Consider the following 27,734-nt stretch of genomic DNA (forward strand, 5'->3'; position numbering starts at 1 on the left):
CGTTGAAAATTGACTGGGCTTTTCAAACTTCCACGTGGGTTGACTTAGTTTGTCGGGAACGCCGGATAAGATCTTGGCTGGCCTCGATAAGCCGTGGGCCGGTAACACAAACCACAGAAGGAGACAAACGAAAGAAGCGAAACAAAAATGGGTGGGTGCAGTCAGTAGTTGGAAGCTCCTATGGTGGGCCTCATATATAATTTCAGTGATATACCGTAAACTATTTATATAAAAAATAATAATATTTTTTTTTATTTTTTTATATTTGGCAGGTATATTTCAAAAATAATATGTTCTTGCATACAGATTCAATAAAAAATAATATAAACGATCACACTAATAATAAAAAATATTACTGATTAATATAAATTGTTATGTAGTTTCTAAAATTATTCTAATAAGATCATACTAATAAAAAATAATAAAAATTGATATAAAATTATGATAATAAAAAAATTATTTTGAGTAATAAGATTGTTAGTCAGTTTGGCAGCTATCTGGCCACGTCCCTTCCGTTGCTCTTATGCGACCATGGGCCTGGGGCGGCCGGAGTCTAATGGGACAGAGAGCTGGGCTTGGAGAGCGGAAGGCCGTAATTAATATAGGTAGTTGGGTTTCGCATCAAGCCCCGGCAACTCGTAGATATCCCTTCTTCATTGTTAATTTTGGCCAAATTTCTGATGTAGCTTTGGATGATGATCGAGGCAATTCACGGATTTGGAGTGAATCATTGGAATTCGCTAATACTTTTCCAGCTTCTTATTGGGTAATTTTGACAAGCTGGTGGGTACCACTACCCCATGTCTTCTATGTATTTATTATTTTTCCCTTAGAAAATCGTAATCGCTCTATTAAAATCTAGCAAGAAAAATTATGGCAAGATAAGGCTGACACGTCATGCAAGCGATATCCCGGCCCCGAAAGTTGATGCAATAATCGGCGGCATTTGTTCTAAGTACATGGTGGCCACGAAAATTCTAGAGATCAAGAGCTTTCAAAGCACAGTATAGATATATTGTCGCTAATCCATTCTTTCGCTAGAGCATGAAAGCAAGAGAATAGCGAATAATCAACATCGAGCACAGGAAGAGGGTAAGGGAATGGAAAACGATTCTTGATATCAAATTCAAATCAAATGAAAACAATAAGAGCGAACTACCTAAGGCTCAACCGGCTTGCACTCATTATGGGCCTCCTTAATGAGAACAATATATTAGGTGCGTTAATCAGCCTTTCTAGCTCAGCTTTTATGTTCCATTTTAGCAATTTACTGTTTGTTATTATGTTATTTTCAGCACAAGTAGCACTAACTGATCCAGGAGGATCATTGGATTTAATATGGATCATTTTGCCTGCTACGAGAAGGATTGGATAAGATTTACAAGCAAAATCCACTACATCGAGAAGCCAAATAAGATGCCCAACTTCTGGAGATTATAACTTTGTCCATTTGTTGCTTGAACGAGGTATACTTTTTTTAAAAAAAAATTGATAACTTTTCGATTTCATAATGTTGTTCTGCCTCCTAAAAAGTGTGTGCATCAAATGAGCATGGCCAAATTCCATCATTTGGATCCTAAAACGGCCCGATTAAGATTTTTTTTTTTCTTTTCATGAAAAACTCCGACCCGCATATCGTTTAATCCGAGAAGAATTAGATAGAGTGATAAAAATCCAAATAAAAATGGAAGTCGAGATCTATCTACCACAGAATTTTGGTTTTTTCATGATTGTTTTTAGTAGTTATATTTATTTCCAGAAAGTTTTGTCCTCTTTCAAGTAGAAGAGGAAATCAATCTGAATTATAAAAGGACGGACCTTACTAGTATAAATAAAACCTATGTATCTTATTTTATAATCCATTAATAAAAGAAAAGAAGATCTACAGTACCCTACTTTCATCAATTTTCTCTACTTTTCCTGGATTCTTAGTATTCATTTGGTTTGCAGAGAAAAAAATTCTTGCTAAAATATTTTTTCTGAGAAGATGATTTATGAAAATATAATACATAAGAAAATGGTTTAGCATGTTTAGTTGATCATGAAAAAGTGGCACATCCTAAAATGGCTTATATTTAGTTGAGTATCCACTTTTATAGAAAAATTGTATGAAATATCTATTATACCCCTAATAAAGAAAAAAAACCTTATCCACTGATTTGGATGGCTTAAGAATATTTTTGGGAAAAAATATCTCAATTTTCAACCGGTGAAAAAATAGCTTTTCTATGTCTCCTGTAGATTTTTTTTCATAAAACATAAGAATCTTATTTCCATGAGAATGCTACTTTTCTATCTATCTTGTTTAAAAACTCCAACCAAACAAGAGATATTTCTTTACTTTTGTGTTGACCACATTTTTCCTCTTTTTTTTGTGAACCAAACGAGTCCTTAAGAGATTCAAGTCGAGCAAATTAAAAGAATTACTTTTTTCTCTCCAATCGAATCAGTAATTATCCAAAAAAAATATTAAATAATTATTAAAAAATTATAAATACCAGCATATTCATTATTTAATTTCAATAATTTTTAGTACTTGTAAGATTATTAGCATTAATTAGTTTTATTGATTAAAAATAACATTAGCTATTGTTCTTAATTGTGCAATTATATAGATACAAATACTAGATCTTGAATTAATATCATAATGATATATTTTATATATATATATATATACACACACGCAACGATATGTATTTTTGGGGAATGCTTTGCACAATACAATATCTTAATGAATATTTGATGGGGAACCGTCTTTGGTTAACTTAAGAAAAAAAAAATCTAATCAAAACTCATTTCCTCGCAAAAAAAAAAACCCTCATCTCTCATTTATGGTCTACGATTGCTTTGGCCAAGAATCGAAATTTATTTTGACACGAGATAGCCAGGCAGATGAGAAGAAGGGCATTCACCCCTTCCGGAGGTTCGCTTGATTGTTACCTCCTTTATTGCTAATAATTTCTATAGGAAGGTGAGGTCGCGCTCGTGTGGACAACCACATTGATGCTGGCCTTTGTAGTCGTTGTCTATTATCTCTGGATACCTCCAAAATATTTTGGTGATTGATACAAGTAGCTGTATTTAGTCCAAAACTTGGTAGAGCAGGATAGTTTTCATAAATAAATATAAGAACTGATATTCGAAAATAATAATTAAAATTTATACCTATATTGGTTAGAATTTTGATATCCTGAAATCTTTCCATATTAATATATATATATATATATATATATATATATATATATATATATATATATATATATATATATATATATATATATATATATATATATATATATTTATCATAGTTTGTATTAGCCAATATAAAATAAAACTGTAGTTCAACTGCACGTATCAAGTCCAATGTAGCCTTATCCACAGTCTTTTGTTGCTAGCGCCAGCTCTTGGAGGGTAGTTGATACATGGCATCTTAATTATATCATGGTTATTGTGCTAAACTATAACAATCCACTGTTTGGGTTTGCCCCGATTAATTCTTGAGATTGGAGACCCCACCAATAGGTGATGTTCAAAATGAGATCCCACGCGCGATAGAACTGGCCAACGGAGGAAACAACATGGTTTTTTGCTCTGTGCTAGCTCTAGGGGTATAGATGAGCCGAGCAGCTCAAGTTCGATGTCGATCCAAACTCGACTCAATTCGACTATTATCAAATTTGAACCCAAATAGCAAGATATTTAGTTCGAAGATTTACAAATCTAATCGAGCATATATATATATATATATATATATATATATATATATATATATATATATATATATATATATATATATATATATATATATATATTAAAATTATAAAATATTAATTAAATTATTTAAAATATAATATTAGGTTATATATATATATTTAAACTATAACTAAGATCCGAATTTGAGCTCGAGTTTGAGTATAGCTCATACAAGCCGAGTTGAGTTAATTTTGAGTATTATTATTATCATCATTATTATCATCAAAGCGAGTTCGAATTTGAATATTAAAGCTTAACCAATTTTAAATAAAAATTAAGTTTGAATATTTTGACTCGAGTTTTCAGCTACTCAACTTGATTCGGCTTGATTGCCATTCTGCCATCGCCTCACTCAATTGGCTGTCGGCGGGCTCTAATTTCCATCCGGGCTGTATCACCATCATCCAACTGGAAGGTTTTAAAAAAATATTTAAATTTTGTGTGCACTGCATGCATATTTATTGTGGTGCATGCCGCCAATCACCGTGTTCGTTGGGCGCATTGGTTCCATTCAATAATATAATGCACTGCAGCGATTGGCGTGCATCAAGGTGGCGGTCAACCTGCACCCAATAATTTTTGCTGGTCCAGGCCCGGTCAATGAAATTTCCCCTCTCAGCTGACTCGCACGTGCCAGCCGAAGCCAGGGCGGTGCTGATATTGGACAGCGACACCATCACCTCTTCTCCGCTGCACACCTGTCCTTCTACCCGTATCCCGAATGATATTCGTATCACGTACTCCGAGATGGAATTCAACCAAAGCCCCGACAAAGTTTTGCGGCCACGAATATTTCCCGCGTCCGCCAAAACGCGGCCATGCGGATCGCCGCGTGGCAGAGACCACCAGCTGGCTTCCACCAAGTAGCTTCGCGATCCTGCCGCGGCCATCCTCCCGTACAAAACCTCTCCCCGCTCCTTCCAGCCTCTTCTTCAAACTTTCCCGCTTCCGGGTTCCGTCTTGCGAGAGGCGAGAGAGCGAGCGAAGGATGGAGAGCAACGAGGAGAGGAAGACGGAAGGATGGGAGACGCCGAAGAGGGTGGAGTGCCGGATACCGGCGGTGCTGCCGTGCCCGCCGCCGCCGAAGAAGAAGTCGCCGGCGGGGGCGTTCGGGAAGAGGAGGGATCCGCCCAAGAACGGCTACTTCCACCCGCCGGATCTGGAGGCGCTCTTTTCCCTCGCGCCCTGGAGGGAGGCGTCCTGCGCTTGATCCCGGGATCTGATCTGATCGGAAGAAAGACCGCTCGCGCCAAGAGACGGCGCTTTTCTGTAAACATTTCTGTTGTACCCTTGTTATCAGTACAAGATCAGGGCTTTTGCGGTTTCTCTCTCTGTCTCCGTATCTATTTGCAAGCGAATCAAATCTAACCTTTGTCTAACGTTAAATGCTGCTCCTGCCGCCGCTATATTGGTTTCTATGTTCTCTCTTTTTCTTCTTATTCGTCCATTGTAAAAAAAAGTTCCGGTCTGAATCTGGATCTGGGTGAAGGAAACGGGTCATTTGGGTATCCATTGGTACCTCCATGCTATCCATTAATTGTCTGCAATCTTGGTTTTTCCGTGGCCCGAAAGGAGAAACTCCGTGGTTAAATGGTATTCTATAACTCTTTTTGTTTGGAAAAGTTTGTTAACTGCAATGCTAGCTGTGTGCAAATCTTTTCAGGTGGTGGTCACGAAATTGAACGAAAGGGTATTCTCTGATGAACTATCGAGACATTTGGCATAATTACATAATTACATTATCTAATGGTATGGCGTTTTCTGTTGCTGTTGGATAGCTATGATCCCATGAGATAATGATGGAATGCTTGTAATTAAATTCTTCTCGAAGTTTATTTATCTGCAGATGTAATCTGATATGAATGTGCTCGCTTACTTAGGGACAATTTGTTGGAAAAGATGACGTGTTTACGCGGTAAAACAAACTGAATTGAGCCAGTACTCTGGGGGCATTACATGCACAGTACGTACTGATATTGAATTATATGATTGCTGGTAAACAGTCAATATCAAGCATGGTATAGAACAAGGATTGTATCGTTGATAAGTGTAAGCTTTGAAGACCTCTATAGACCATTTACGAGTGTTTCATGAATGATTGTAGCACAGTCAGAGCTTATGGATGCTTGCTGCATAAGCTTAGATATTAAGACAGAAACTATTTTAGAAAAGAAAATGAATCAGAGGTCATGACGACCCACGTCAACAGAACCTTTTGAAGGAGAGCTCAATCTGTCATTGGATGAACTTGACCAAGCTCTACATCAAAATGGCCAAACGAAGCCTAGCTTGAGTTGATAGCAGAGGCTAACAAAGGAATTTTGATTTTTTGGCGTCATTGGATGAACTTGACCAAGCTCTGAGTTGATAGCAGAGGCTAACAAAGGAATTTTGATTTTTTTGGTGTCATTGGATGAACTTGACCAAGAACAAAGCCTAGCTTAAGTTGATAGCAGAGGCTAACAAAGGAATTTTGATTTTTTGGTGTCATTGGATGAACTTGACCAACCTCTACATCAAAATGGCCAAACAAAGCCTAGCTTCACTTGATAGCAGAGGCTAACAAAGGAATTTTGATTTTTTTGGTGTCCCATGTACCTAGCATTTGCCATGCACGACTCATTGCGGGGACCAAGCATCGATGCTTGTGATCTAGAGATGTAAACGGACAGATGGGAGGCAAAATGGACCGTTCTACTCCAGCATGGAACCACCCAATTTCTGCCGAGCAAACCACAGAGCTGAGCAGGCCAGGCCTCGGTCCCGCTAAGAACCAGGCCGATCTCGGACCCCGTCGAAGGTCGAGTCAACCTCGGACCCTGCTAAAAGCCGAGCCAACCTTGGCCCGAGACCGAGCCAACCTCGCTCCTGTTAACCTTGATCCCGCAGGTCCTTAGAATGCATATTCAAACAAATCTGGAAAAATATCTCCCGAATCCTCTGCTCGTGAGATTGATCTCCATGATTCACGCCACCTCCAGCTAATGGCCAGATGATCACAACTCGACCCGAGACATCAGGTGACAGCCGAGACCCTCACCCTATAAAAAGAGAGTAGGGGAAGGCCCAAAGGGGGCATGAAAGGCACTCAGAGACTTTTCCTAAACTTTGGATCAACTCTAACTTAGCCATCGGAGGGACTTCACCGGAATCTCCGGCCAAGGCTTTGTGCCGGTACACCGGAGCGCAGGAGGTGGCTTCCTTTCTCCATCCCGGCCGGCAACTTCTTGGATTCCTCCGGCGTGGTCACCCTCAGGCCAAATTTCAACTCCAACACGGACTATGTCGGATTTGTTTTCTTCTTTTTTTTCTTAAAAAAAGGGGAGAAATGTATAACCTAACCGAATTTCATGAATAAAAATGACAATAGGGAGAATAAACACAGTTTCATTTTAATGGAATGAAGGGTAGTGGATTTCATCCGCCGTTTGCTATAAAAAAAAGGGAATAAATACAGAGAAGAGATAAACAGTTAAATAAGAAGCAAATAACCGGAGAAAGCTAATGAAACAGCAAAGGAAGAGAAGAGCTTATGGTGGCCATGCAGGTCAACAATTCTAGTTTTTCTGGATAGCGAAATTCACGTTAAAAGTTGTACAATTTTTTATCCCGATGATCAGCCGAAGAGATTCCACAAGACGGCTCAATGCTCGCCAAGTCTCCCTCCTTGCTTAGACCCTCTGAAATGGAGCCTCCTACCAATCACTGGCTGTTCCCAGATATAGAGCTGCTCTCTCTGTCCAAACAGGACCTAGAACTTCCAATGATTTAGATACCAAAAGCTAATTTACTGTTTCAAAAATTTATGCATGAAATTGCATGGCTTATGACATGAAGGAATTTTATCATATACAAATTGCAACCGAAATACTGTGCTTAGATGCGGCTTGTTACCTACCTAATAGTCATTAGCCATCTTTTACAAAGATAAAACAGCAAAATTTCTTGGAACAAGTTATTCCAGCACAAGCTTGACTAAACCTAGGCTATCATAGTTTGTAAGGAATTAGAAGCGTGATTGAGTGACTCCAAGGAAGAACATATGACATGATAGTGACGAGGAAGTTGAACAAGATAATAAATTGACATGGCACCAAGAGCCCTCGCCCACCCCATCAAAACGTCAGCTTAAAGCCTGTCACCTTTAGATCGTGCACCGGATCAGATATCCTTATCTCGGTGTATCCCAACATAAACCACCTGATAGTTGGAGTGCTTCTATGAAATGAACTGTTTATCGGCAAACATTCTTCCTCGAGAGCCACCAGAAATAGTAAAATAGAGGAACTTCTTACCAGTCAATATGGGAAGCCAGCAGAATGGCATCATATAATATAAGCAATTAGGTTTTTGTTTCTAATGATTAGGTGCTACGGTTGCTACCACCATTAGTTCTTGTAATTATTAGGGTTGGGTGGTCTCCCTTGATCACCAAGACTAATCAAATTCCCTCTGGAAGTTGGTGACTGCAGAGGTTTCACTGCAACAACCGCACCCTTCTAAGCTAAAATCCCAAACCAAAAGGGTATTCGGAAGATTACAAAGAGACCCTTTTACCATGCAGTAGAAGTAGTAATCACATCTCAGCAATAATTCTCTTCTTATGATGTACATATCACAAACTGAAGGGTCTTGTTCATCCATTCATTACCATTCATGCACCGGTTATAGTAAGATAATAGAGATATAGAAGAGGTATAGGCTATAGGACTCACCCATATTATGTCCACGCCATTATTACTCACGGCAGATGGTGGGTCATTGAGCTGCTGTTCATGTCATGAACTAGAGAGACCCCGGACTGGTGAAGGTTGTTTTGGTAATCTAACCTTGGTCACGTTAAAAAAACATTCTTTCTTTGTGAGCACTCTAAAGTTCTGCTTGACCCAACGCCGGAGATAACCGGTTAATGTTCGACGTATCTCACCTACTCAACCCAACATATCTCCTATATATTTGAACCACCAACATTCACGTACTGCTGTGCCAAAGTTAAGAGAACACATTCCCTACCAATCTATCCACTAGCAAGCCTTAAACGAGTAGCAAGGGATGGGTGTTGCTCTTCCTCATCCAGCATTCTGCATGAGAACTTTTCTTCTTGCCTTCAGCATTTTCGGAGTTTTCAGCAGGCACTACAAGGCATTTTAATTTTGATGTATGTGATGTAGCTAGTTTCAATTGTAGATCGGTCAACTATAGTTAAGCTAAGCTAATATAGCATAATTCAGTGTTTTATTTCACGACGATTTGGTTTTACAGATAAGGTTGCGGAACATGACACGATTGTGTCACACAAGGAGCATGGTGACGGTGAATGGGCAATTCCCAGGGCCTAAGACCGTCATAAGAGAAGGCGATCGGGTTGTTGTGAATGTGGTCAACCACGTACAAAATAATATCACCATACATTGGTATGAATTGCATATAAGCTTACATGAGTTAGAGCTGACGGTTTGTTTTTTTTTACTTACTTTGGTTTCATTGGGTTGATGAACCCTGAATGCATGAGTTAGAGATGACGAGTTGTTAATTTTAACTTACTTGGGTTTGATTTGGACCGATGAACACTGAAATGGCCGGACAGGCATGGCATCCGGCAATTCCGAAGTGGATGGGCCGATGGCCCAGCATACGTAACACAGTGCCCAATCCAGACAGGCCAGAGCTACGTGTACAGCTTCACAATAGTAGGCCAGAGAGGCACGCTTTGGTGGCACGCTCACCACTCTTGGCTGAGGGCCACAGTCTACGGATCCTTCGTCATCCTCCCCAAGCGTGGCATCCCTTACCCCTTCCCCAAACCCTATAAAGAAGTTCCCATTCTCTTTGGTAATGGCGTCCATCATATCAAAACCTGTCGATTAGATTTGTTTCTTTAGAATATGCTCATTTTTTTTTATTTGAAATCACAGGCGAATGGTTTAACGAAGACCCTGAGGCTATCATCGCCCAGGCCCTTCAGACCGGTGCAGGCCCAAATGTCTCCGAAGCTTACACAATTAACGGCCTGCCCGGTCCCTTGTACAATTGTTCCACTAAAGGTATTTTCCAGTTGGGGCTAAGATAAAAATCAAACCCATATCAGGCCATAAAAACCGGATCCTGCATCCAATGATAGATGAGAGAAGGCATGTTTTCATAAAGGCAAATGGGGTTGAGGATTGGATGGCCTCCTTCATGGCGGACCACTCAGAAGAGACCCTATGGGTTGGGAAGAGAAAGTTGCCCAAAGCTCTCCATGATGTATTGCCTTTTAATTTTTTTTGAATGCATCCAAGGCTGGCCCAAATTCACCCATTGCTATAACTGCCGAACAGTGGCCTGGACGTATTGGTAGTCGAGTTATAACGTCGAGCATGTTGCGACTTTGACAGATACGTTCAAGCTAAAGGTGAAGCCCGGAAAGGCGTACCTCCTCCGGCTGATCAACGCTGCGCTGAACGACGACCTCTTCTTCAGCATCGCCAACCTCTCCGTGACTGTCGTCGAGACCGACGCCAACTACGTGAAGCCCTTCGACACGGACATCATCCTCATCGGGCCAGGCGAGACCACCAACGTTCTCCTCCGCACCAAGCCCACCTCCCCAAATGCCACCTTCTTCATGGCTGCGAGGCCCTACAATACCGGTCTCGGCACCATCGACAACACCACCGTCGCCGGCCTCCTCGAGTACGATTCCTCTTCATCCACCTCCAGGAAAAAGCTCCCGCTCCTCAAACCAACCCTCCCGGCTATCAATGACACCGCCGCCGCTGCAAACTTCAGCAGCAAATTGCGCAGCCTGGCGAGCACGCAGTTTCCGGCCGATGTGCCCCGAACCGGGAGCTTCTACTTCACCGTCGGGCTCGGCACGAGCCCGTGCCCCAGGAACCAGACATGCCAAGGCCCCAACGGGACCAAGTTCGCCGCATCGATCAACAACGTCTCGTTTGCGTTCCCATCCATGGCTCTCCTCCAGGCCCATTACCTGGGGCAATCCAAGGGGGTCTACGCTGCCGACTTCCCCAGAAACCCTCCGTTCCCATTCAACTACACTGGGACTCCACCGAACAACACATTCGTGACCAACGGGACAAAGGTGGCGGTGCTGCCTTTCAACACGACCGTGGAGCTGGTCATGCAGGACACCAGCATCCAAGGGGCGGAGAGCCACCCCTTGCACCTCCACGGCAACAACTTCTACCCAACAAAGGACCCAACAAAGGACCCGGCCAAGTTCAACCTCCTGGACCCGGTCGAGAGGAACACCGTCGGAGTGCCGTCCGGCGGATGGGCGGCCATCCGATTCCGAGCTGATAACCCTGGTACGTCTAGGTTTAGCACTGATTTTTTGAGGAAATTTTTGCATCGATTAATTTTTCGATCGTTATATATGGACTATGCCATAGCTTGACTTAAAGCCGAGATTGACCGTGGACTTCTGCATGCATGCATGACAGGTGTGTGGCTCATGCACTGCCACTTCGACGTGCACCTGAGCTGGGGACTGAGGATGGCGTGGGTGGTGAACGACGGGCCGCTCCCTAGCCAGAAGCTACTACCTCCACCCTCCGATCTTCCAAAGTGCTGATCACATCGACCGCCGGATCTGGTCCGGGAGCTTTTGCTCAAGTTTTGGGGTTTAATTTATTCCTTTTGGTTTGCCAAATGATCAGGCCCATAGAAGGGGTTTGATTTGGGTGCGTTCGTTTTGTCGAGTCTCGATGAACAACATGCAGCCCGCAACGCGGCACCTTTTGCAAGTGCTGCGTTTTTGTTTGTTATGGTTTCGATTTCTTTTTGGGTGTTCTCCATCAATAAAAGATCAGTTCATGATCAATTTAATTCCTTAGTACTCACTCTTGATTCCCGGCTAACTGATCTTTTACAAGCTTACTTGGCATACAACACACTGTACTGTTGTAGTGCATGTATGGAAACTTTAGTTGGGAGACTTACTGTGACACGCATGTTGCTTTCATGTATCATGGAAATTATCTAATTAATATCGAGGTATCCTAGAAGTAACCAACAATCTAGGCCAAATCTTGTTCACCGTCACTCATGCGTCAGAAAATCTCATAGCTATATGAACACCTAAAACAACTTAATTTTGTCATACGGAAGGAGGATTCACGACCCCGACAAAAGGCATCATTTGGTTGGCCTTGATCACGTCGTCCCTCTTTTTTTGGAGAAAGGAAGTATAGGAAACGGACACGAAGAAAAGAATCCACTTACCTTGGCTAGCGATAGATTGGTCCCCTTGTTAGGCATTACAGATAAACAAATAAACCAACAAAGCTTGAAACACTATGGATTGTTTACTAGCTAGTTGCTTGGCGTTGCGGCTGGGGATAGTTTCTGGGATTAATTGTAGCAGCTGGGTAATTAATATATCTTTTAGAGTTTATTTATTACTATCATGGTGTCTTCAAGAGCTTCGAAGTTTATTTATTCTGGTTCTAACGTTTTTTTTGGAGTTCTTATGAAACTTGGGTGCTGCATTAAGTGTTCATGCAAGTGATCAGGGTCATAAATATTTGTCAATATAAAGGATTGCAATTATTCACTTGATGCATGCATGGTGGTCTTTTATATCGCATACACATTCCACAGAACTTATGTTTCTATTCTTCTATTTCGTTCTTTCTTTTCTTTGACCAGCTTAGATCTTCTAAAACGAATTACACATATGTGAGAAACAAACAAAGCGAGCTAGTCGCCCAAAGCCATTGGTGCCATAGATAAATAAGAACACATATGTGATCCCATGTCTTTTGAGAGTGATCAGTTTGTTCATTTAACTTGCCACCAGAATTAAAATCGCTATACTGCTTGAAGTTTTCTGCCTATAGGTCAGCAAGAGTTTAGTATTGTCATTGTCCTTTAGCAAGGACTAAATAATTAAGGTCTATATCCATCACATAACTAGCTTTCATGCATTCAAATCCCGAGCCATAGGCCGGCCGTAGCCAACTATCACATGGCAAAGTTATGGTAGAATCTTAGCACGCGAGTCTTCACCAATCCGTAGATGCCTTTGCACCATAATTGGCAATTGGGTGTTTTCTACGATAATATTTGTATGTAACCCATCAAATAATTGAGGTCCGCGCTCACCAGCATAAGCCATGTCTGTATCTTTTTGTGTTTCTTAATAAAGGCTGGCTTTTTTCTAGAAGAGCAGCAGCTTAAAGAAGCCCATTCAATGCACATGGCAGACAGTGGACTCATAGATTATTGACCATTCAAGCTTTTCATGGGTCAAAAATTAGGTCCTGTCCACTAGTTTCTAAAATATATCCAAACTTCATACTAGCTGCACATGAAAAGTTAATCAATCATATGTGATGGATTTGAATGGATGCTGAAGGTCGACACTCGAGCAAAATTTTATGAAAAAAATTATGAAAAATTCTAAATTATCCTATAAATATGGTGTATATGAACCAGGTGATATCCCAAAAGGATAACCAATAAGAATGCGCAAAAAGGCCGAAAGACAATACTTGGGACACGGAACGACAAATTATTTCCCAAGACATATAATTAGGGGATATCATCTATTGCTCCCTCATTTGTTGGGTGCTCAACAAAAAAACTATTAGTTATGCACGGACAAGCTATCTTAAATCTTCTGCAAGGTTAATGCATGCTAAAGTTAATGACTTAAAATTCTCATTTCTTAGACATTCAGAAAGAGAATACTAGCTAGCTAGAAAGATATCTAAATAATTTCACAACCTTCTTGGATTTTAGGAAATTCATACAGAGTCTTGGACCCTGAACGGATCCTACTGCCCTTAGCGACCGTTGACCACCGAGGTGGACTTCTGGTCCCACCAAGGCTGTCATTGACTGACACGTCAGCAACAATACGTCCATGCGAGGCCAGCTTAATTAGCAGTTTGATCGTTTGAAACTTCGGAACCATGCATGCAGCTCGATCCACGGGTGCATGGGCTTACATTGGACGGCTGCTGTTACGTGGAGGGGAGTTTGAAATCATGGGAACAGTGCATGTCCAAATACCACAGCCATATCTCAACACCTTAGACGTCATCCTGTCTGCTGTGTTTCTCTACGCTTTTCCTTGGAAAATAAAAGGTGCATGTTTTATATAATTTTCTTAAAATACCATCGCTGCCATTTTTGAGATGGGAGAAACTAGCAGTGGATTTCGTGGTTCTACGCAACACCTTGAGAATGATGCTAAATGTGGAAGTGACTCGTGAGATGGGGAAGCCCAAGGCGGGCCTTTTCTCTGGTCACGGACCAGCATCCTAATGGGACAAGCCTTGAAGCAAAAAGGAATGCCTCGTGGAACGTGTCCTTAAGGGTGTCTTGCAAGCTAACGTTTCCAGGTTAATTTCATATTGAGGTGTTCCATTGTTAATTTGTGTAGTGTCTCCATTGTTGGATTAGCTTGCTTCATTATAAAGCTTGTGATGAACATCCTTCCATCCGCACCTTGAACTGGTTGGTATATATAAGATTTTGCAGCTCCATCTATGTCGAATGAATGAGAACTTATGCGGCCAAATTTCTCAAACTTTTACACCCAAATGAATTTTCGAGTATGATATCAAAAGTTTGCTAATATTTGAGCTGTTTATTGGATATGGAAGTGGAGCATATATAGGTCATATTCCGTAACTCTCTCAATCATAATATACATAAGTGCCCCATGCTCAAACCGGATCACAAGGACAAACACTCTGTGCTGTTCTTGACATTGATCAAAGACTCCATCCTCCCATCAGGTGATTATATATATTTAGATCCTAGGTTGCGTACAAGCGACGGACTTAAACCAGCAAATGGTAACATCTTTATTACGAAACCGAGAACACGGCCAAGTTGGAGGGATTTCGTATGGGCACCACAAAGCGTTATGACCATAACGTGTATCACACCATCATCTACAACATCGCCCACACCCCATCCTAACGGTCCAATCTATATCGATTTATATATTTTATAGGCTTCGTCTGATATACTGACGTTGAAGTTCTTTTGGCCACGCCATGTACGTGGTTTGAGCTTTTTTGATTACTCTGTGGGTAAGCCCCCTCCCTGGTCTCTGTGCTCTGCTGCAGTGCGCCGCTGTGGCCAGGGTGGCCTGCCAGGCTGCCATGGCCACCCATATATCGAGGACACACACATCAACAGTAGAAAAAGCGCAGGCAACAAATTGTGGGAGATTCAGCGCTCGCAGCATCACTTCTTTTTCTCTCTAGGACGAGAGATAACAGTAGAAACAAGTCATCTACAGTGCCTTCCATTTTAAGTTTTGTCATAGTTTTTCGCCTCGGCCTCTGGGAATTGCCGATTGGATCTTTTGTTTATTTCTCTCTCTATCTCTCTTCCCTGACGCCAGCCTCTGATCCTTTTGAAAATAGATTTCCTTTTAGAAAGCAAACAAAAGAGAGGTGGGTGCCCGGCTCCATTTTCTCTATAAGGGCCTCCCACCACCCCACAGTCGCCTCACCCACACAAAACCAACTCGCTCTGCCGTGTCTTCTCTTGTTCTCTCTTGTTTTGATATCTTTCTTTCTTCCTTGTTTTCCTTTTCTTGTCTCTACATTTACTCCACTCATCATATATCACCATATATAAAAGCTAGAAAACGAGAAGAAAGCTTGGGATGGAGGTTTACATGGATGACAAGTGGAAGCTCTCGAAGAAGGGGAGCAGGAGGGGGCCGGTGGGAGAGGGCAGTAGGCCTCTGTTTATGGGGTCGGCGAGCAAGGCGGAGGGGAGGAGGACGTCGCTCCCCCTGTCGAGCCGGTGCGCGAGGTTGGTGAAGGAGCAGAGAGCCAGGTTCTACATCATGCGCCGCTGCGTCACCATGCTCATCTGCTGGCGAGACTACCCCTGATCCGCCTCTTGTTTTCTTTCTTTCTTTTCTTTCTGGGAGACGGACTTCTTGGCCGTCCAGGGAGGAAAGGTAGCCTAGGAATATAACCAAAAAAAGAGGCAGAGATGAAAAGAGATCAGATGGCTCTGTTTCTTCTTTGCTTTTCTGTTTATATGTCTCCTATGGTGGCTATGTATTTTTGAAATTTTGGCTAGCCCTCCTCTTCTTTGTGCTGTTGAGTTGATGCAATGAGTACCAGCCACTTCCATCTGATCTTCTGAGACACAACTAGATTTTGGCATCCATGACACATTTGGGCAAAAGATGCTTCTGGTTGCCCTGTAATTTTTGATGTCAAAGTTTCTGATGCTGTAGTTTTTCTGATGCTGGTTGCACTTCTGTTCTCTGATTACAATATCTGATCTCTCGTTCTGCAGATATATAGTACTCTTCTTTTTAACAAAATATTCGTCGTATGAGTTAATTTGTAAATCAGTATAAAGGCTTCGAGTTGGATATCGGCACCACAGCGTGGTAGCCTTCTCCCAACCAGGCTCCATAGGCGTTTTTTCGGACATATAGCCCGCAATCAAGGGATCACTTGTACCGGTAAATGGGTGTTTCCATATGTACCAAAAAAAAAACAAAAATCTACATCCATATATGGACTTCTCTCTGTCTATTCCATTCGTGTGGATCATTAAATCTTGTTGTTATAGTTTGTACAATTTTCTACACTCCTCTCTGTCTTGACTTTCTTGAATTAGCAAGACTGAAAGCTTGACATTATGTTTTTCAATCCATATAGAGGTTATCACGAGCATGCTCGGATACGTTTGTTATATTAAGAGGCATTACCATGTTATCTATGGGTTTTTTTTCCCCGCATAAATATCCTCCTATTGCTATCTCGCCACATCTCATAGAAGACAACCATTACCAACTAAAAGAAGTCACTCCCTCTTTACATCCACAACCAGAATTTATATTGGTTCATATGCTCTTTGTTAATGGGTAACGTAAGAAAGGACGGTCTGACAGTCTCAGTATCAAATCACACAAACATGCGAACAAATCTTACTTGCCAGCCTTTCCTGAGGAGTAGATCCTTAGTATAAAGATGTTTCTTCAATGCTTAGAACCAGATATTCCAAACTTTATCTTCTTGAGGGCAGTCACCTTTCGATAGTGCCATAGAGTAAGGGCAATGAAGTTCTTCGTTGTTCATGAATTTTTAAGAGGACAATAGAATTTATCAAAGGGTTTCCAAAGAGATCGGCCTGCCACCCTCGAAGGTTACAATAATGGAACTGAGCAAATCCATGGGTAAACTGAGTTTTTGGTTCACCTCCAGATCTAGCAATCTTTTAAGATTAATGCACCATTTCAATTCTCTCCATCTCCATCTTGATGCCACCGCGATATTTTTCTTAAAATTTGATATGCTTGCTGATGGAGAAAATATTGGCCATCTTCAGCTTGGCTTAGACCGACTTCGGTATTAACTAAGATGAATAATTTTGGTAAAAACCGAGGTGCTACTCTGCCCGTGTTAATAAATATCAGCAGCTGTGGAGATATCGCACTTAATACATGATTGGCGTGATTGCCGCTGCGTGCTGCTCGCACGGGACGGTTACTACATTATAAATATGGTGCCGACCGCTACCATACAGTCAAGGCACGTCGCGCCAAATTAAGTAATGGATCTGTATCCTATCCTATATAAAAAGGTAGCCTGAAAATTCTAAAAAAATCTTATTTTTTTGGAGACCCTTCTTTACAAATTTTCTCCCTTCTATACTGTTGCTCTATTTTTCTGACTTAGGCATCGAAGGATCCCCTGCCGAAAACCTTCCGGCAAGCAGACTTCTTGCAAGTTGGCCTCAGCGGTGATCAATTTTTTCATACCTCAGCCACACTCGATCTCATTTCACTTCAATTCCAACCAACCTCGGAGCGCGTTCAGCAGCTACCGACCTCGGCTCAGAATTTAGCAGCAACACTCACTATTAAAGTAATATAATTACATAAAGTTTTCAAAATAATTTCCTCCTATTATAATATTCTCTTTGATGTTGTGCATAGCTTTTCGGATTAATGATAGGTTGGTCTTCATAGCTGCAGCAGCTGCAAGATCAAAGAGAATGTTAGAATAGGTTGGTCTTATCGTTACCATATAGTTAAGGCACGTTGTTTTAAATTAGGTAATAGATCCGTATTCTATCCTATATAAATAGGTAGCCCAAGGATCCTTGAAAAATAGCAATACATCTTATTTTGTCATCATATCTTATACTTTCGTTTCTGCTGAGTTTGTTGTTACTGCCTTTAAATATATCTTTTTTCAATGCTGCTTGCTTTATGTGCAGATTCCTACATATATAGATGTGATATATACTCCATCCATATAATATTTTCCAGAGTTCTTGTAAAATATGCCTCCATCTATGTTGCTGCATTTCCATCCCTGAATCTGAAAATCCCAGTGAAGTGAACTATTACCTCTTCTGTAATCTGAGAATGTTTTATAATTTGATGCCAGTGGCTTGGAGTTGGGTTTCAATACATTTTGTAGGGTATTTTTCTGTATGCTGTTTTTCCACAAATAATTTCTTTTAGTCAGCTTGCGTGCTTGACTGCAAATTAATACTGATCAAGCTGTCTGACCATAGTTATGCATCTTCTCTATGATCTGATCAATTATCATCAAGATCTTCATCATGTTGATCCTTTTATGAACATTGAAATCCTATTTGGCCTCCATGTATTAGAGACCAAAAATTAATCATGACCTTTGAGGATCCTGGGTTCATTAGAGTCTTACTGATATCAAGGATCCAGAATGCCATATTTGCGGCCCAAAGTTTAACAATAACATTCTTTTGAGCACTGGAACTCTTCATATTTTACAAATTTCTGAGAAGCCAGGATGGGTACGTTGGATTTGTTTGAGCTAGGGATTTGTCTGCATGTCAGATCCACATTCATAGCAAACTAAAAGTTCTGGAATCATTTTGAGTACACTAGATGGCCTTCTCGAGGCTGTAAATTATGGTGGCACACTTTCCTCATCATACGAAGATTTTTGATTAACTGTGAGTCTGCTAATAAGGGAGGAAGGTCATTCTCAGTTTTTTGGCCACTTTTGCCATTTTCTTATTTGTTCTTTGCTAAGCAACTAAAAATCTTTCTTACTTGATCTTGGCAGTTCATTATGAAGGCACCCTAACACTGGTGAAGTTTTTGATAGTACATATAAAGAATACTTTTTTCTTATTTGAGCTTGGGAAGGGCAGTGTTATCAAGGCTTGGGATATAGCAATAAGAACTATGATGGGAAACTATATAGATTAATGAGGTTCTCCTCATTTTTATGGGAGGTATTTAGCTATATGGTCATCTATTAATTGGATTGTTCAAGGTTCGAGAAGTTGCAAAAATTGCTTGCTAGCCAGACTATGCTTATGGAAGTGCTGGTTCTCCTATATATATGCCACAAAAGTAATGTCCATGTTTTTTCTTCAGGCTCACAAGTCCCAACCCTTTGGTACTGCTTTTTTATTGCTAGCAACTCATGAACTAAAAACCTAATTAGTAGCATTTGGGAGGTGCAGTGCGAGTCTGATCTTTGAGGTGGAGTTGGTGGCTTGCAGACTGCGAAAAGGTGCCAAGTCTTGGTAGTGTTTCAGATGAAAAGGCCAGGCTGGAGTGAAACTGTCCTTTCCTGCTGCACCAATCTCTGCTCAAAATCTGGAATTGCCTTGCTATGTCATGAGCTCAATTAGCCACCCAATTTATTAAAGGCATTGTGGAAAAGTTGACTGGCTAAACTGGAAACTACGTGCATATTTAACCTGCTTATCAGTTTGCATCAACTTCAATAATTCCAGTCTCACTAGAATACTTGTAATAACAAATCTTTGGGCCATCCCGATAATTATATACATGCTAATCCGATGCCCACCCCGCCTCATATTATGCCGGAATGGTATTTTCTACTGATCCATGCCATTCTTCGTAGTATATTTGACAAATCGGGAGGTGTAACCGCAATAGCTCCAGTTTTTATATCTTCCTTGGCTTTACCTTTTTTTTTAAGTTTGTATGTGCGTAGTTCAAGTTTTCGCCCCATTCACCAAAGAATATTTTGGTTGCTTTTGGGGATCACTTATTACTAGGTTCGATCGGATGTCAACTTGTGGAGGCACTATTTGTAATTATTGGAAAAATTCCTTCTTTCTTTTTGTTCTTGTTTTTTGCCGTAAGGCCCATTCTGGGACGGGTTGGAAGAGCGGATACATCCTTGCTGCTCCAATTATATTACTGAGGTTACATCCCATATGAGCAGAGAGGCACATACCTCTCAACAATAGGCCTACAATGTGAATCCCCATGAAACCCAATCATATTTTAATTTTCGATATCCATGACATAATGGTAAACGACTGAAGGGTCTTAGTTACGCTCTTTTCAGTAAGATTGTTCTGCAGCCAGGCGCGTGAACTTTCATCAGTGGCCTTAAAAGCGGCAAAGAATGGGTTTTTTGTATTCTTTTATGCATTTTAGAAGGCATTTGTACCTTAATATAAGAGTAGCTAATGATGCTGGTCTATGACAATATTTATCTCGATCAGGGAATCAAGGAAGCAGAGGGAAATGGCTGCTGCGTTCAAAGAGGAAAAGAAGAGACGAGGCAAAGGCTGCAGCTGCGGCCTTTATTTGAACCAAGTTAGAAGCAAAGAAGCACCAGGGGACCCCATTTCTTGCTCTGTTTACTCTCCTCTGATTTAGCAGGATGTACTTCCTTTTGATTTAGTAGAAATGGATTGCCGTTTTACCAAAAAAAGAAAAAAGAAGCACCAGGGGAAGGGCAAGGGAAAAGCAAGATAATGTTTTTGTCGTATGCTTCACTGACAAAGTTGGATACAGAGATGAATCCACGAAACATACCTGGATCCAAAAGTTTAAGAACATAAACATGTCTGGTGCCCCTTGAAGTTTGTAAAGCTTTCGTGCCATTCGTCTGAAAATATTGCAACAAGGTAAAGATCAAGCAAAACCACTGTCATCACATATACAGGCCTTGCTCTCCTGATAAATTTTATTTGAGGGTAAAATGGGCAACTTGCTAACTACTTTCTACAATAAAATATACAATGACTGCTAGAGCAGTAACCTTTCCTTGCACACGATCATGCGCGAAAACAGTAGATAGTGACAGCTTATTAGCATCAGAGACGATACCTAGCATCATTGGCGCTGAAATGTGTGAATTTGTTGTGCAGCCTCCAGATTATGTCCGCTACTACATGGATATTAACAGCAACATTGCTTGCTTTCTTGAATTGGGGGCTGGCAAACCTCACTGCAGGATTGGATGGCAGAAGTCAAGACCAAGCTGTTTCAAGTACAGTAGAGCATGGAGTTTTAGGGTTTCCAACTCTGTGATCAATTAAGGAGACGTTGAGAAAAAGGCGAAAGAGATGAGGCCTTTTGTTCCAAAAGTCACTGCTTTCTTGAGGGTAAGAAAACTTATGACCGTCTCAGGGTCTCCGTGAGCCGAGGGTAACAAGACCAAAGAGGCACGTGGTGAGGGACGAGACATCTCTCGTCTAAGCCAAGAATACGCCTCTATAAAGGTTGTACATCTTGCCAACGTAGTAGAATTATAAAAGTGATGCAGAAAAAAAAAAAAAAGAACGGAAAATATCATATCAATTCCTGGGTTGCAATTCAATTCTGAATCCCCCACGCCCGCCGGGCACTCCCTCCCTGTGAATAATTCCGTGCAGAACTTGGTTTGTTGCACGCCAAATTGTGTCTTGGCTTTGCGCAGCAATATTACATGTCAGAACGAGAATGTCAGATTCTAATGCCTGCATTCATTGGTGACCACCGTGGAGCAGGGGAGGATGGTGGGGTTTGTGAGGTTCCATATCAGAATACATCACCGCAAGGCAGCATATAATTTAACATTATATTACACTGGACTATTAAAGTTTATTCATAACATTAGCTTCTTCCAAACCCTTGAATACTCCCCCATCAAAGAATGTTCCATCTACTTGCCCCTATTTATAGAACACCCACAAAAGTAACTTGAAGCCAGCACGTCGGACCCAAAAAAAGGTACCGCAAGCACACTTCATGAGCGTAACCGGCACTCGCAAGTGAGGCTCGGCCACGGAAATTTATGCGGTGTCCATCTCCTATTAACAAATTACTTTGTCCTTTGCCACCTGATAGATACATCATGTTAGTGCTGTAAATATTGGAAGGTCAAATGCAGTGCGAAAGAGACCAGAGCCTTTGTAGTTTACAGGGCAGAACCAACAATAGATGTTAGGCCCTAGTGCCTGCAGGCAAAGTTGATTTTTAAGTCACTGGATGGTGTTAATGGCCAAATTTCAGATATCCACAGGCATGATCTCCCATGCTGCCGCCCCAGAGCTGGTATCTATATAAACAAGCAAGCATGAAATATACTTGTTGTCTACTATAGAAACAAGAGACAAAATTTGCAGACCAACCATGGCTACCTTCTAAAACTTATGCCTTCAGTTGGAACCATGATAAACTTATAGCTCAAAATACAGAATGCCTTGAAAGCTAAGTACCCTGAACTGAGAGCATGTGGAGGAGTAATGATGCAGAACCCCTAAAAAGGTCCACATAAAAAGTGTCCGGCCTCTTCTCAAATGTGAACTTCATGGAACCACATAATAAAATAGATGCTGAGAAACAGTAACATAAATATACAATTGAAATAATGCTGAGATTGAGAGTAGCAATGCAATGCCCAAGTTAGGGCAAGCAAGGATTAATAGGACTGAATATATCAATGCTGACTATCACCATAAAAACAGACATCTGACAAATTTAACTTTAAAAAAGGTAGAAGTCTTTATGATGACAACTAAGAGTAAGCAAGGGCAATGTCAGATGGTTTCAGATGAATGGCGTGTCACAGAACAGCACAAGCAGTTAACATTAATATAAAGTTCCCCACTCGCAATGGGAAAGGAAGAATAACAAAGCAAAACAAGAAATGCTAAAACAAAGATTACAAACATTTCTAGAGGAGCAAGTTTCAATTGACTGCCATCTTTAGAAAAGGATGGATGTTTCAGCAAGACATCAGCAATCGATGCCAGGATTCTGTCAAGGCAAGTATCAAGGGTATGATAATTCTTCTGACGAGAACCGCATAAAATTGATCAACCCACAAGCCACAGTTTAATGGGATTATTGATTTTCATGCCTTGGTAGATCATTATATAAAGACAAGTTTTACCATCCATGGTTTCAATATGAAAAACAGGTGTGATCATTTTGGTTATGACTGGACTGAACAAACATGACCTTGAACTCAATTTTTACCACAACAAATAATGATTGTCTTGGTCCTCAATGGCATGCATTTTGATCACAAACTACAAAACAACAGACAAAGAAAAGAAGAGAGAGAAACTTTTCTTACTGAAACAAGGTTTTCATAGACACCAAGATCATATGGATGTCTGTACATATTTCCTACTTTTTCTGCTAGCCACATTGCTCTGACTCCTTCATGGTACTGTAGAAAAAAAAAGACAGCAAATTTTCTAAACATTTTATTCCAAAATCAAGTACTTAGCTAACTATGGAATTTTTCTCAAACCTCAATTGTGGTCTTGTTCTGCAAGATAAGGTAAATATGCCAACCCAACAGGATGCTTAGCGCCAAAGTTAAGGGACACAGAATAACTCCAGCAATGAGCTGTCAAATTGATAACTTCTGGAAGTCAATAACACGCTCAAGGAATGATGATATCAAGGTTAAGTCACTTCTCTTCACTATTTTTTCTTTTGAGGAAAGTTACTCACATATGTTATTTTATTAGAGTTAGTACTGTGCACCTGATCCTTCTGTGTATCACGAGTAAAATTTCCGACAAGAAGAACCTGAAATAATGTTGTAATTCTTTTTCTGCCACATTATAAACTTCCAGGTCACCAATTAACTACATGTAACTGAAATATACCATCAAGTAGATAGGCAATCACGCCATACAGCACAAAAATAATGAAGACCTTATAGTTTTCATGCCCCACACAATTGTTTATCCAGATGCAGTGGTGATCCTGCAGGCATTCCAGGGCCATAACAAATACCGAGAAAAGTTTTCTGAAAAAGAAAATACAAGTCATCATACATACCATTCTCAAAATACATCTTTTGCAAACACGACAGTGATGCATATGGGGAGGCTTATCCTAAGAACACTTCTGGCAATACCTCAGATCTCCACCCTGAATGATTACAGTAACAATCAAAAAACATATGGGAGAATTAGAGGCTAATAACAGAATAAGGTTTCTCATGCTATGATCATCAATGTCATACAATTAGCTCACGCAAGTTACAACATCATAAAATGTTGTTTTCAACAAAAAAATTATAAGACAGATCACCATAGAATGTCCTGCAGCACTAGTTAACCCAAGCTAAACCGTACAAGAGCAAAATATCAGTCGCACAACTGTACCTATAAATATGCTATCGCAACCAGTGATTAATATAAAGCAAGGTGAGCAGTTACTTGTTAATCCCAATACAATATTTAATGACCCAAAGAAACAAAGAATTCATATTAGATGAACTGGGGGTCAATTGCATCAACAAACATGATGAAGAGCACCATCAAATTGCTACAGGAATTAGGATCAGAACTTGCTAGGCATAAACATGGACCTACAACATCTCAAGCACACATATAATATGAACTGGACATAGAGAATGTGACTTACAGAAGCCAGTGATACCAATATGGAAAGATAGTACAGAATTAATATAGAAGAAGAAGGTGGGAAATACCTTATGAATGCAGGCATTTTAGGAAATGCAACCAGAAAGCATGAATACCCTAAACCCATGCAAGTGTAATTATGACTTGAGAAAAAACATTGAGATATACGTGTAAATCAAAAAACAAGTAACTATTTTGATGATACAAACACAAAAAAATAGATTCTTTTATTCCAGTTCCTTTTAATTTTTACTTTTGAAGCCAACTGACCTTACCCATAAAAGAAGAAGATTAATAATAAATTTAATAATATATGCCTTTGCTTTTCTTTCAATAATATGAGGTCCTTGGGCTAAATACGAAGAAAGGCCACCCGCATTGCCTCAACCCTCAAGGTCAAGCAAATATCTGGGTGGATCCTTTCGAGAATCCCATAAACCAGCGCATCTTAACTCTTTTTCTGACTCTATTGCCGAACTAGCTGTCCATGTGTCAAGCTCTATTGTTTCCTGAAGCCAAGCAAATTCATGGGACTCAAAACTCAAACATCCTGCATGAGGAGGGTGCCAGACTATTAGGCTAAATCCTAACTGTTTACATGTGCTACCTATATTGTTAGTTGAGTCCTAACTGATTACACACGCCACATGCATCTTAGAAACATACCAACAATTTAAATCCTCAACTCATTTTGTCGCTTCATAAACATTACAATCCATTTGTTATTGTCTTTCCCCAAAATTTTCCAAATAAGAGTCACATTTCCAACTGTCTCTAAAGAACCACTGAGATTAACTATAGATTACATACTAAGAATGGTTTGAAAATTCAGTGCCTTCACTAAACCAAGAAATGAACACCTGCCTAAGAGGATAAGATGAGACCGAACAATAGGAGTCTAGATGCCTAAAACCCTGGAAAATGCTAAGGCAATTAAGCGGTTAGGTTGCCTATGCACTTGGTCGAGACTGTTCAGGCAACTTTCTATGGCAACCTTGATCTCAACGACTTATACAATGACAAATAAGGAATGATTGCAACACATTGTTAGATTAGTAGAGGGAAAGATTGAGAGATTTTATTGAAGAAATTGGTGGAAGTTATATAATAACCAGATGAATTAACCTTAGGTATGCAATAAGCACAAATATATCATTAGTTAATAACAAGGACAATCCCGTTAACAAATGGCATAGGGAAATTTGTTGATATTTTTCTATCGAAAGATTTGCTAATAAGAATCCTTGGGAGAAAGGTTCGTCGTCTCGGTACTAGACCCCATACCGATGCCATACTAGCATCGTGTCGATATAGTACGATATAGAGTTCTTTTAACGTATCGAATATCAATACGCCACCCATACCAGATACGGATACCAAACCGGTATGGTATGGTACGCCTCCGTACCGTCCGATTTGGGCTGGTATAGTGAACTATGATTAATATTGTTCTATCCAAATAAACCACCTTGAACATTCTATATGGATACTAGTTCTGGAATAGGCAGAAAATTTTCAATTACTCAAGCTACCGCACCCAAAAGGGACAGTAAGGCTTACTACCTCCGCCAATTATGTTTTGCCAATTTAGAATAAGATAAACACCAGAGGATCTTTTCTTTTTGAATAAAAAATGTTCCATCAAACACTAGCAGGGGTACATTATTCACGAAAGAAGTTAGGTGTTGAACATACTGAGCATAACAAACAAGGGAATGGAGAAAGAGCATTTAGCTGATAAAAGACACAAGTAGCTAAAACTTAGGCAAGCAATTCCAAAACAGTTCTTTAAATATAACAATCAAAAAGGGAAAAAAAGTTGATATAATTCAAAAATAACATTTTTCCTCCACCATCTTTCCCTGATCTAAACAACTTGATTCCTATAATCAACTAGTGTTCAATCAAATTGTTCTACACAGACTATTCTGTTTTTCTTGATAAGGATCTCAATTTTCAATCAGTGCATGCATGTTTCTATAATGCATCTGAAGTGTTTTAGCATCAATACATCCAATCATTTACTCTTGGTTAATCTCTTATACTTCTAGAAGGAATTTATTCATTTTCAGGGGGAAACACGGTGGAAAGGAATGTGTTGTTATGCTGACAAAACAGGAGTGCCATCAAAAACAGAGTTGAGTTTTAGTTCCGCACATATAAATGCCCCTTTATTGATCACGTCCAATTGATTTCATACAACATAAAATGGTAAACACGCAGAGCTCTCAATTACCAAAAACAGCGATTCCCATCTACCAACAGGGTAGCTATTGAATCAGGTCAGATGAACATCACTCAACTCGAAATGGTAAAATGCAAAGCTCCCGACTACCAAAGACTGCAATTCAGATCTATCAATAAGGACTTCAATAATAGTTTATTTCAATCAAAATCCCTATAAAAGAAAAGGGCACACTTCTGTCTAATGATCCGACGGAACTGCACCAATCATGCAGAATCCCTCAAAGTGCAAAAAATCAACTCTATTTACAAGCAAAAAAAAGGTAAAAAAAAAGGAACCCAGTTTCCTTATCAAAGGATCTCCAAGATTATCAAAAAGGGCATCATCTTTATATCTCAGTTAGGCACAAATCCATAAAGGGAAAAAAAACTCAAACGTGACCAGAATAAGGACAAAATTATTGCAAGAAAATCGAATCTTACGCGAGGGCTAGCAGTAATATCATCAGCATTCGTACCTTCCGCTTGATTTCATGGATCGGGTTCTCGGCGTCCTCCATGTCCGGCAAGAACGACGGCGGCACGCGGCCCGGATCCCTGAATACGGCGAGTAAATAGTAGAGGAAGACGGAGGCGTTCCCCAGCCCCGCCGCGGTCCAGAGCCCCACCACTCATCGATCACCACGAAGACGGTCGCGTAGTAGACGAAGAAGACGGTCGCGAGCACAAGGATGACGGGAAGCGTGACGTATCCCCGGCGGCTCATGTCGACGGCGATGACGTCCCTCCTCTCCCCTCCGGATCGATCCAGATGCGGCTAGGGTTCCGTTCGTGTTCTTGGAACTAGGGTTAGAGAGGGTATAAGGGCTCCCTCGTCGGCGTGGTCGCCTGCCGAGGGAAATTGGAGGAAAACGCCATCGGGTCTGCCGGGTGGCGGAGGAGCCGGCGTCGTGTAACGGCGACGGCGCCTCCACCTTTTCCCCAGAAGGCGACGGAGGGAGGAGGGAAAGAGGGGAGATGAGGCCAAAAACGGTAGCGGAGAAGAGGCGTTGCTTGCCCGGTGGCCGTTCTCATTTCTAGCGGCAACAATGTCGACAGGGAGCGCGGAGGCTAAAACTCCCCTTTGTCTAATTGCCTTTTATCATGGATAACTCCGT

At 40.7% G+C, this 27,734-nt stretch overlaps 3 protein-coding genes across 16 annotated transcripts; 2 read left to right on the top strand and 1 right to left on the bottom strand.

Annotated features, from left to right (window-relative positions):
• The first annotated feature begins 531 nt into the window (after nt 1–531).
• On the top strand, nt 532–11,578 carry LOC103697197 (laccase-17-like). Its single transcript, XM_039132676.1, has 8 exons — nt 532–592; nt 3,919–3,984; nt 8,883–8,911; nt 9,016–9,167; nt 9,341–9,585; nt 9,669–9,797; nt 10,131–11,063; nt 11,199–11,578. The coding sequence occupies exons 1-8, from the start codon at nt 532–534 to the stop codon at nt 11,327–11,329; spliced, it is 1,746 nt and encodes a 581-aa protein (XP_038988604.1). The 3' UTR covers nt 11,330–11,578.
• LOC113461133 (cyclin-dependent protein kinase inhibitor SMR4-like) lies at nt 4,614–5,255 on the top strand. Its single transcript, XM_026800629.2, has one exon. The coding sequence runs from the start codon at nt 4,742–4,744 to the stop codon at nt 4,961–4,963; it is 222 nt and encodes a 73-aa protein (XP_026656430.2). The 5' UTR covers nt 4,614–4,741; the 3' UTR covers nt 4,964–5,255.
• Nucleotides 11,579–20,661: 9,083 nt separating the features above from the next.
• LOC103697206 (probable protein S-acyltransferase 16) lies at nt 20,662–27,728 on the bottom strand. 14 transcript variants are annotated; one of them, XR_005514393.1, is made up of 7 exons: nt 27,096–27,725; nt 23,629–23,896; nt 23,471–23,548; nt 23,265–23,363; nt 23,085–23,180; nt 22,144–22,309; nt 20,688–22,061 (listed from the first exon to the last, which is right to left on the bottom strand). XR_005514393.1 is itself a non-coding variant. In XM_039132482.1 (7 exons), the coding sequence occupies exons 1-7, from the start codon at nt 27,135–27,137 to the stop codon at nt 21,954–21,956; spliced, it is 531 nt and encodes a 176-aa protein (XP_038988410.1). In that variant the 5' UTR covers nt 27,138–27,723; the 3' UTR covers nt 20,688–21,953. The 14 variants fall into 14 exon arrangements, 6 of the variants coding, with proteins under 6 accessions (XP_038988413.1, XP_038988410.1, XP_038988411.1 ...); XM_039132482.1 differs by lacking the exon at nt 22,144–22,309 and having other exon boundaries at nt 23,678–23,771; nt 23,883–23,896; nt 27,096–27,723; XM_039132483.1 differs by lacking the exon at nt 22,144–22,309 and having other exon boundaries at nt 23,678–23,728; nt 23,804–23,896; nt 27,096–27,715.
• Between the last annotated feature and the right edge of the window lie 6 nt (nt 27,729–27,734).

Source organism: Phoenix dactylifera, chromosome 12 (assembly GCF_009389715.1).
Source record: "Phoenix dactylifera cultivar Barhee BC4 chromosome 12, palm_55x_up_171113_PBpolish2nd_filt_p, whole genome shotgun sequence".
In the NCBI taxonomy this organism is placed as follows: domain Eukaryota; kingdom Viridiplantae; phylum Streptophyta; class Magnoliopsida; order Arecales; family Arecaceae; genus Phoenix; species Phoenix dactylifera.

Bases quoted from the DNA above. Each gene is read 5' to 3' on its own strand.
- LOC103697197 (XM_039132676.1), top strand. From the start codon at position 532: ATGGGCCTGGGGCGGCCGGAGTCTAATGGGACAGAGAGCTGGGCTTGG. The intron at 593-3,918 runs GTAATTAATATA...GTTTGAGTATAG, and splicing joins GGCTTGGAGAGCGGAAGGCC to CTCATACAAGCCGAGTTGAG. The intron at 8,912-9,015 runs GTATGTGATGTA...TTGGTTTTACAG, and splicing joins CAAGGCATTTTAATTTTGAT to ATAAGGTTGCGGAACATGAC.
- LOC113461133 (XM_026800629.2), top strand. From the start codon at position 4,742: ATGGAGAGCAACGAGGAGAGGAAGACGGAAGGATGGGAGACGCCGAAG.
- LOC103697206 (XM_039132480.1), bottom strand. From the start codon at position 23,845: ATGCATCACTGTCGTGTTTGCAAAAGATGTATTTTGAGAATGGTATGT. The intron at 23,364-23,470 runs GTGAGTAACTTT...TCAATTTGACAG, and splicing joins ACTCTAATAAAATAACATAT to CTCATTGCTGGAGTTATTCT. The intron at 23,181-23,264 runs GTTTGAGAAAAA...TTTTTTCTACAG, and splicing joins AGAACAAGACCACAATTGAG to TACCATGAAGGAGTCAGAGC.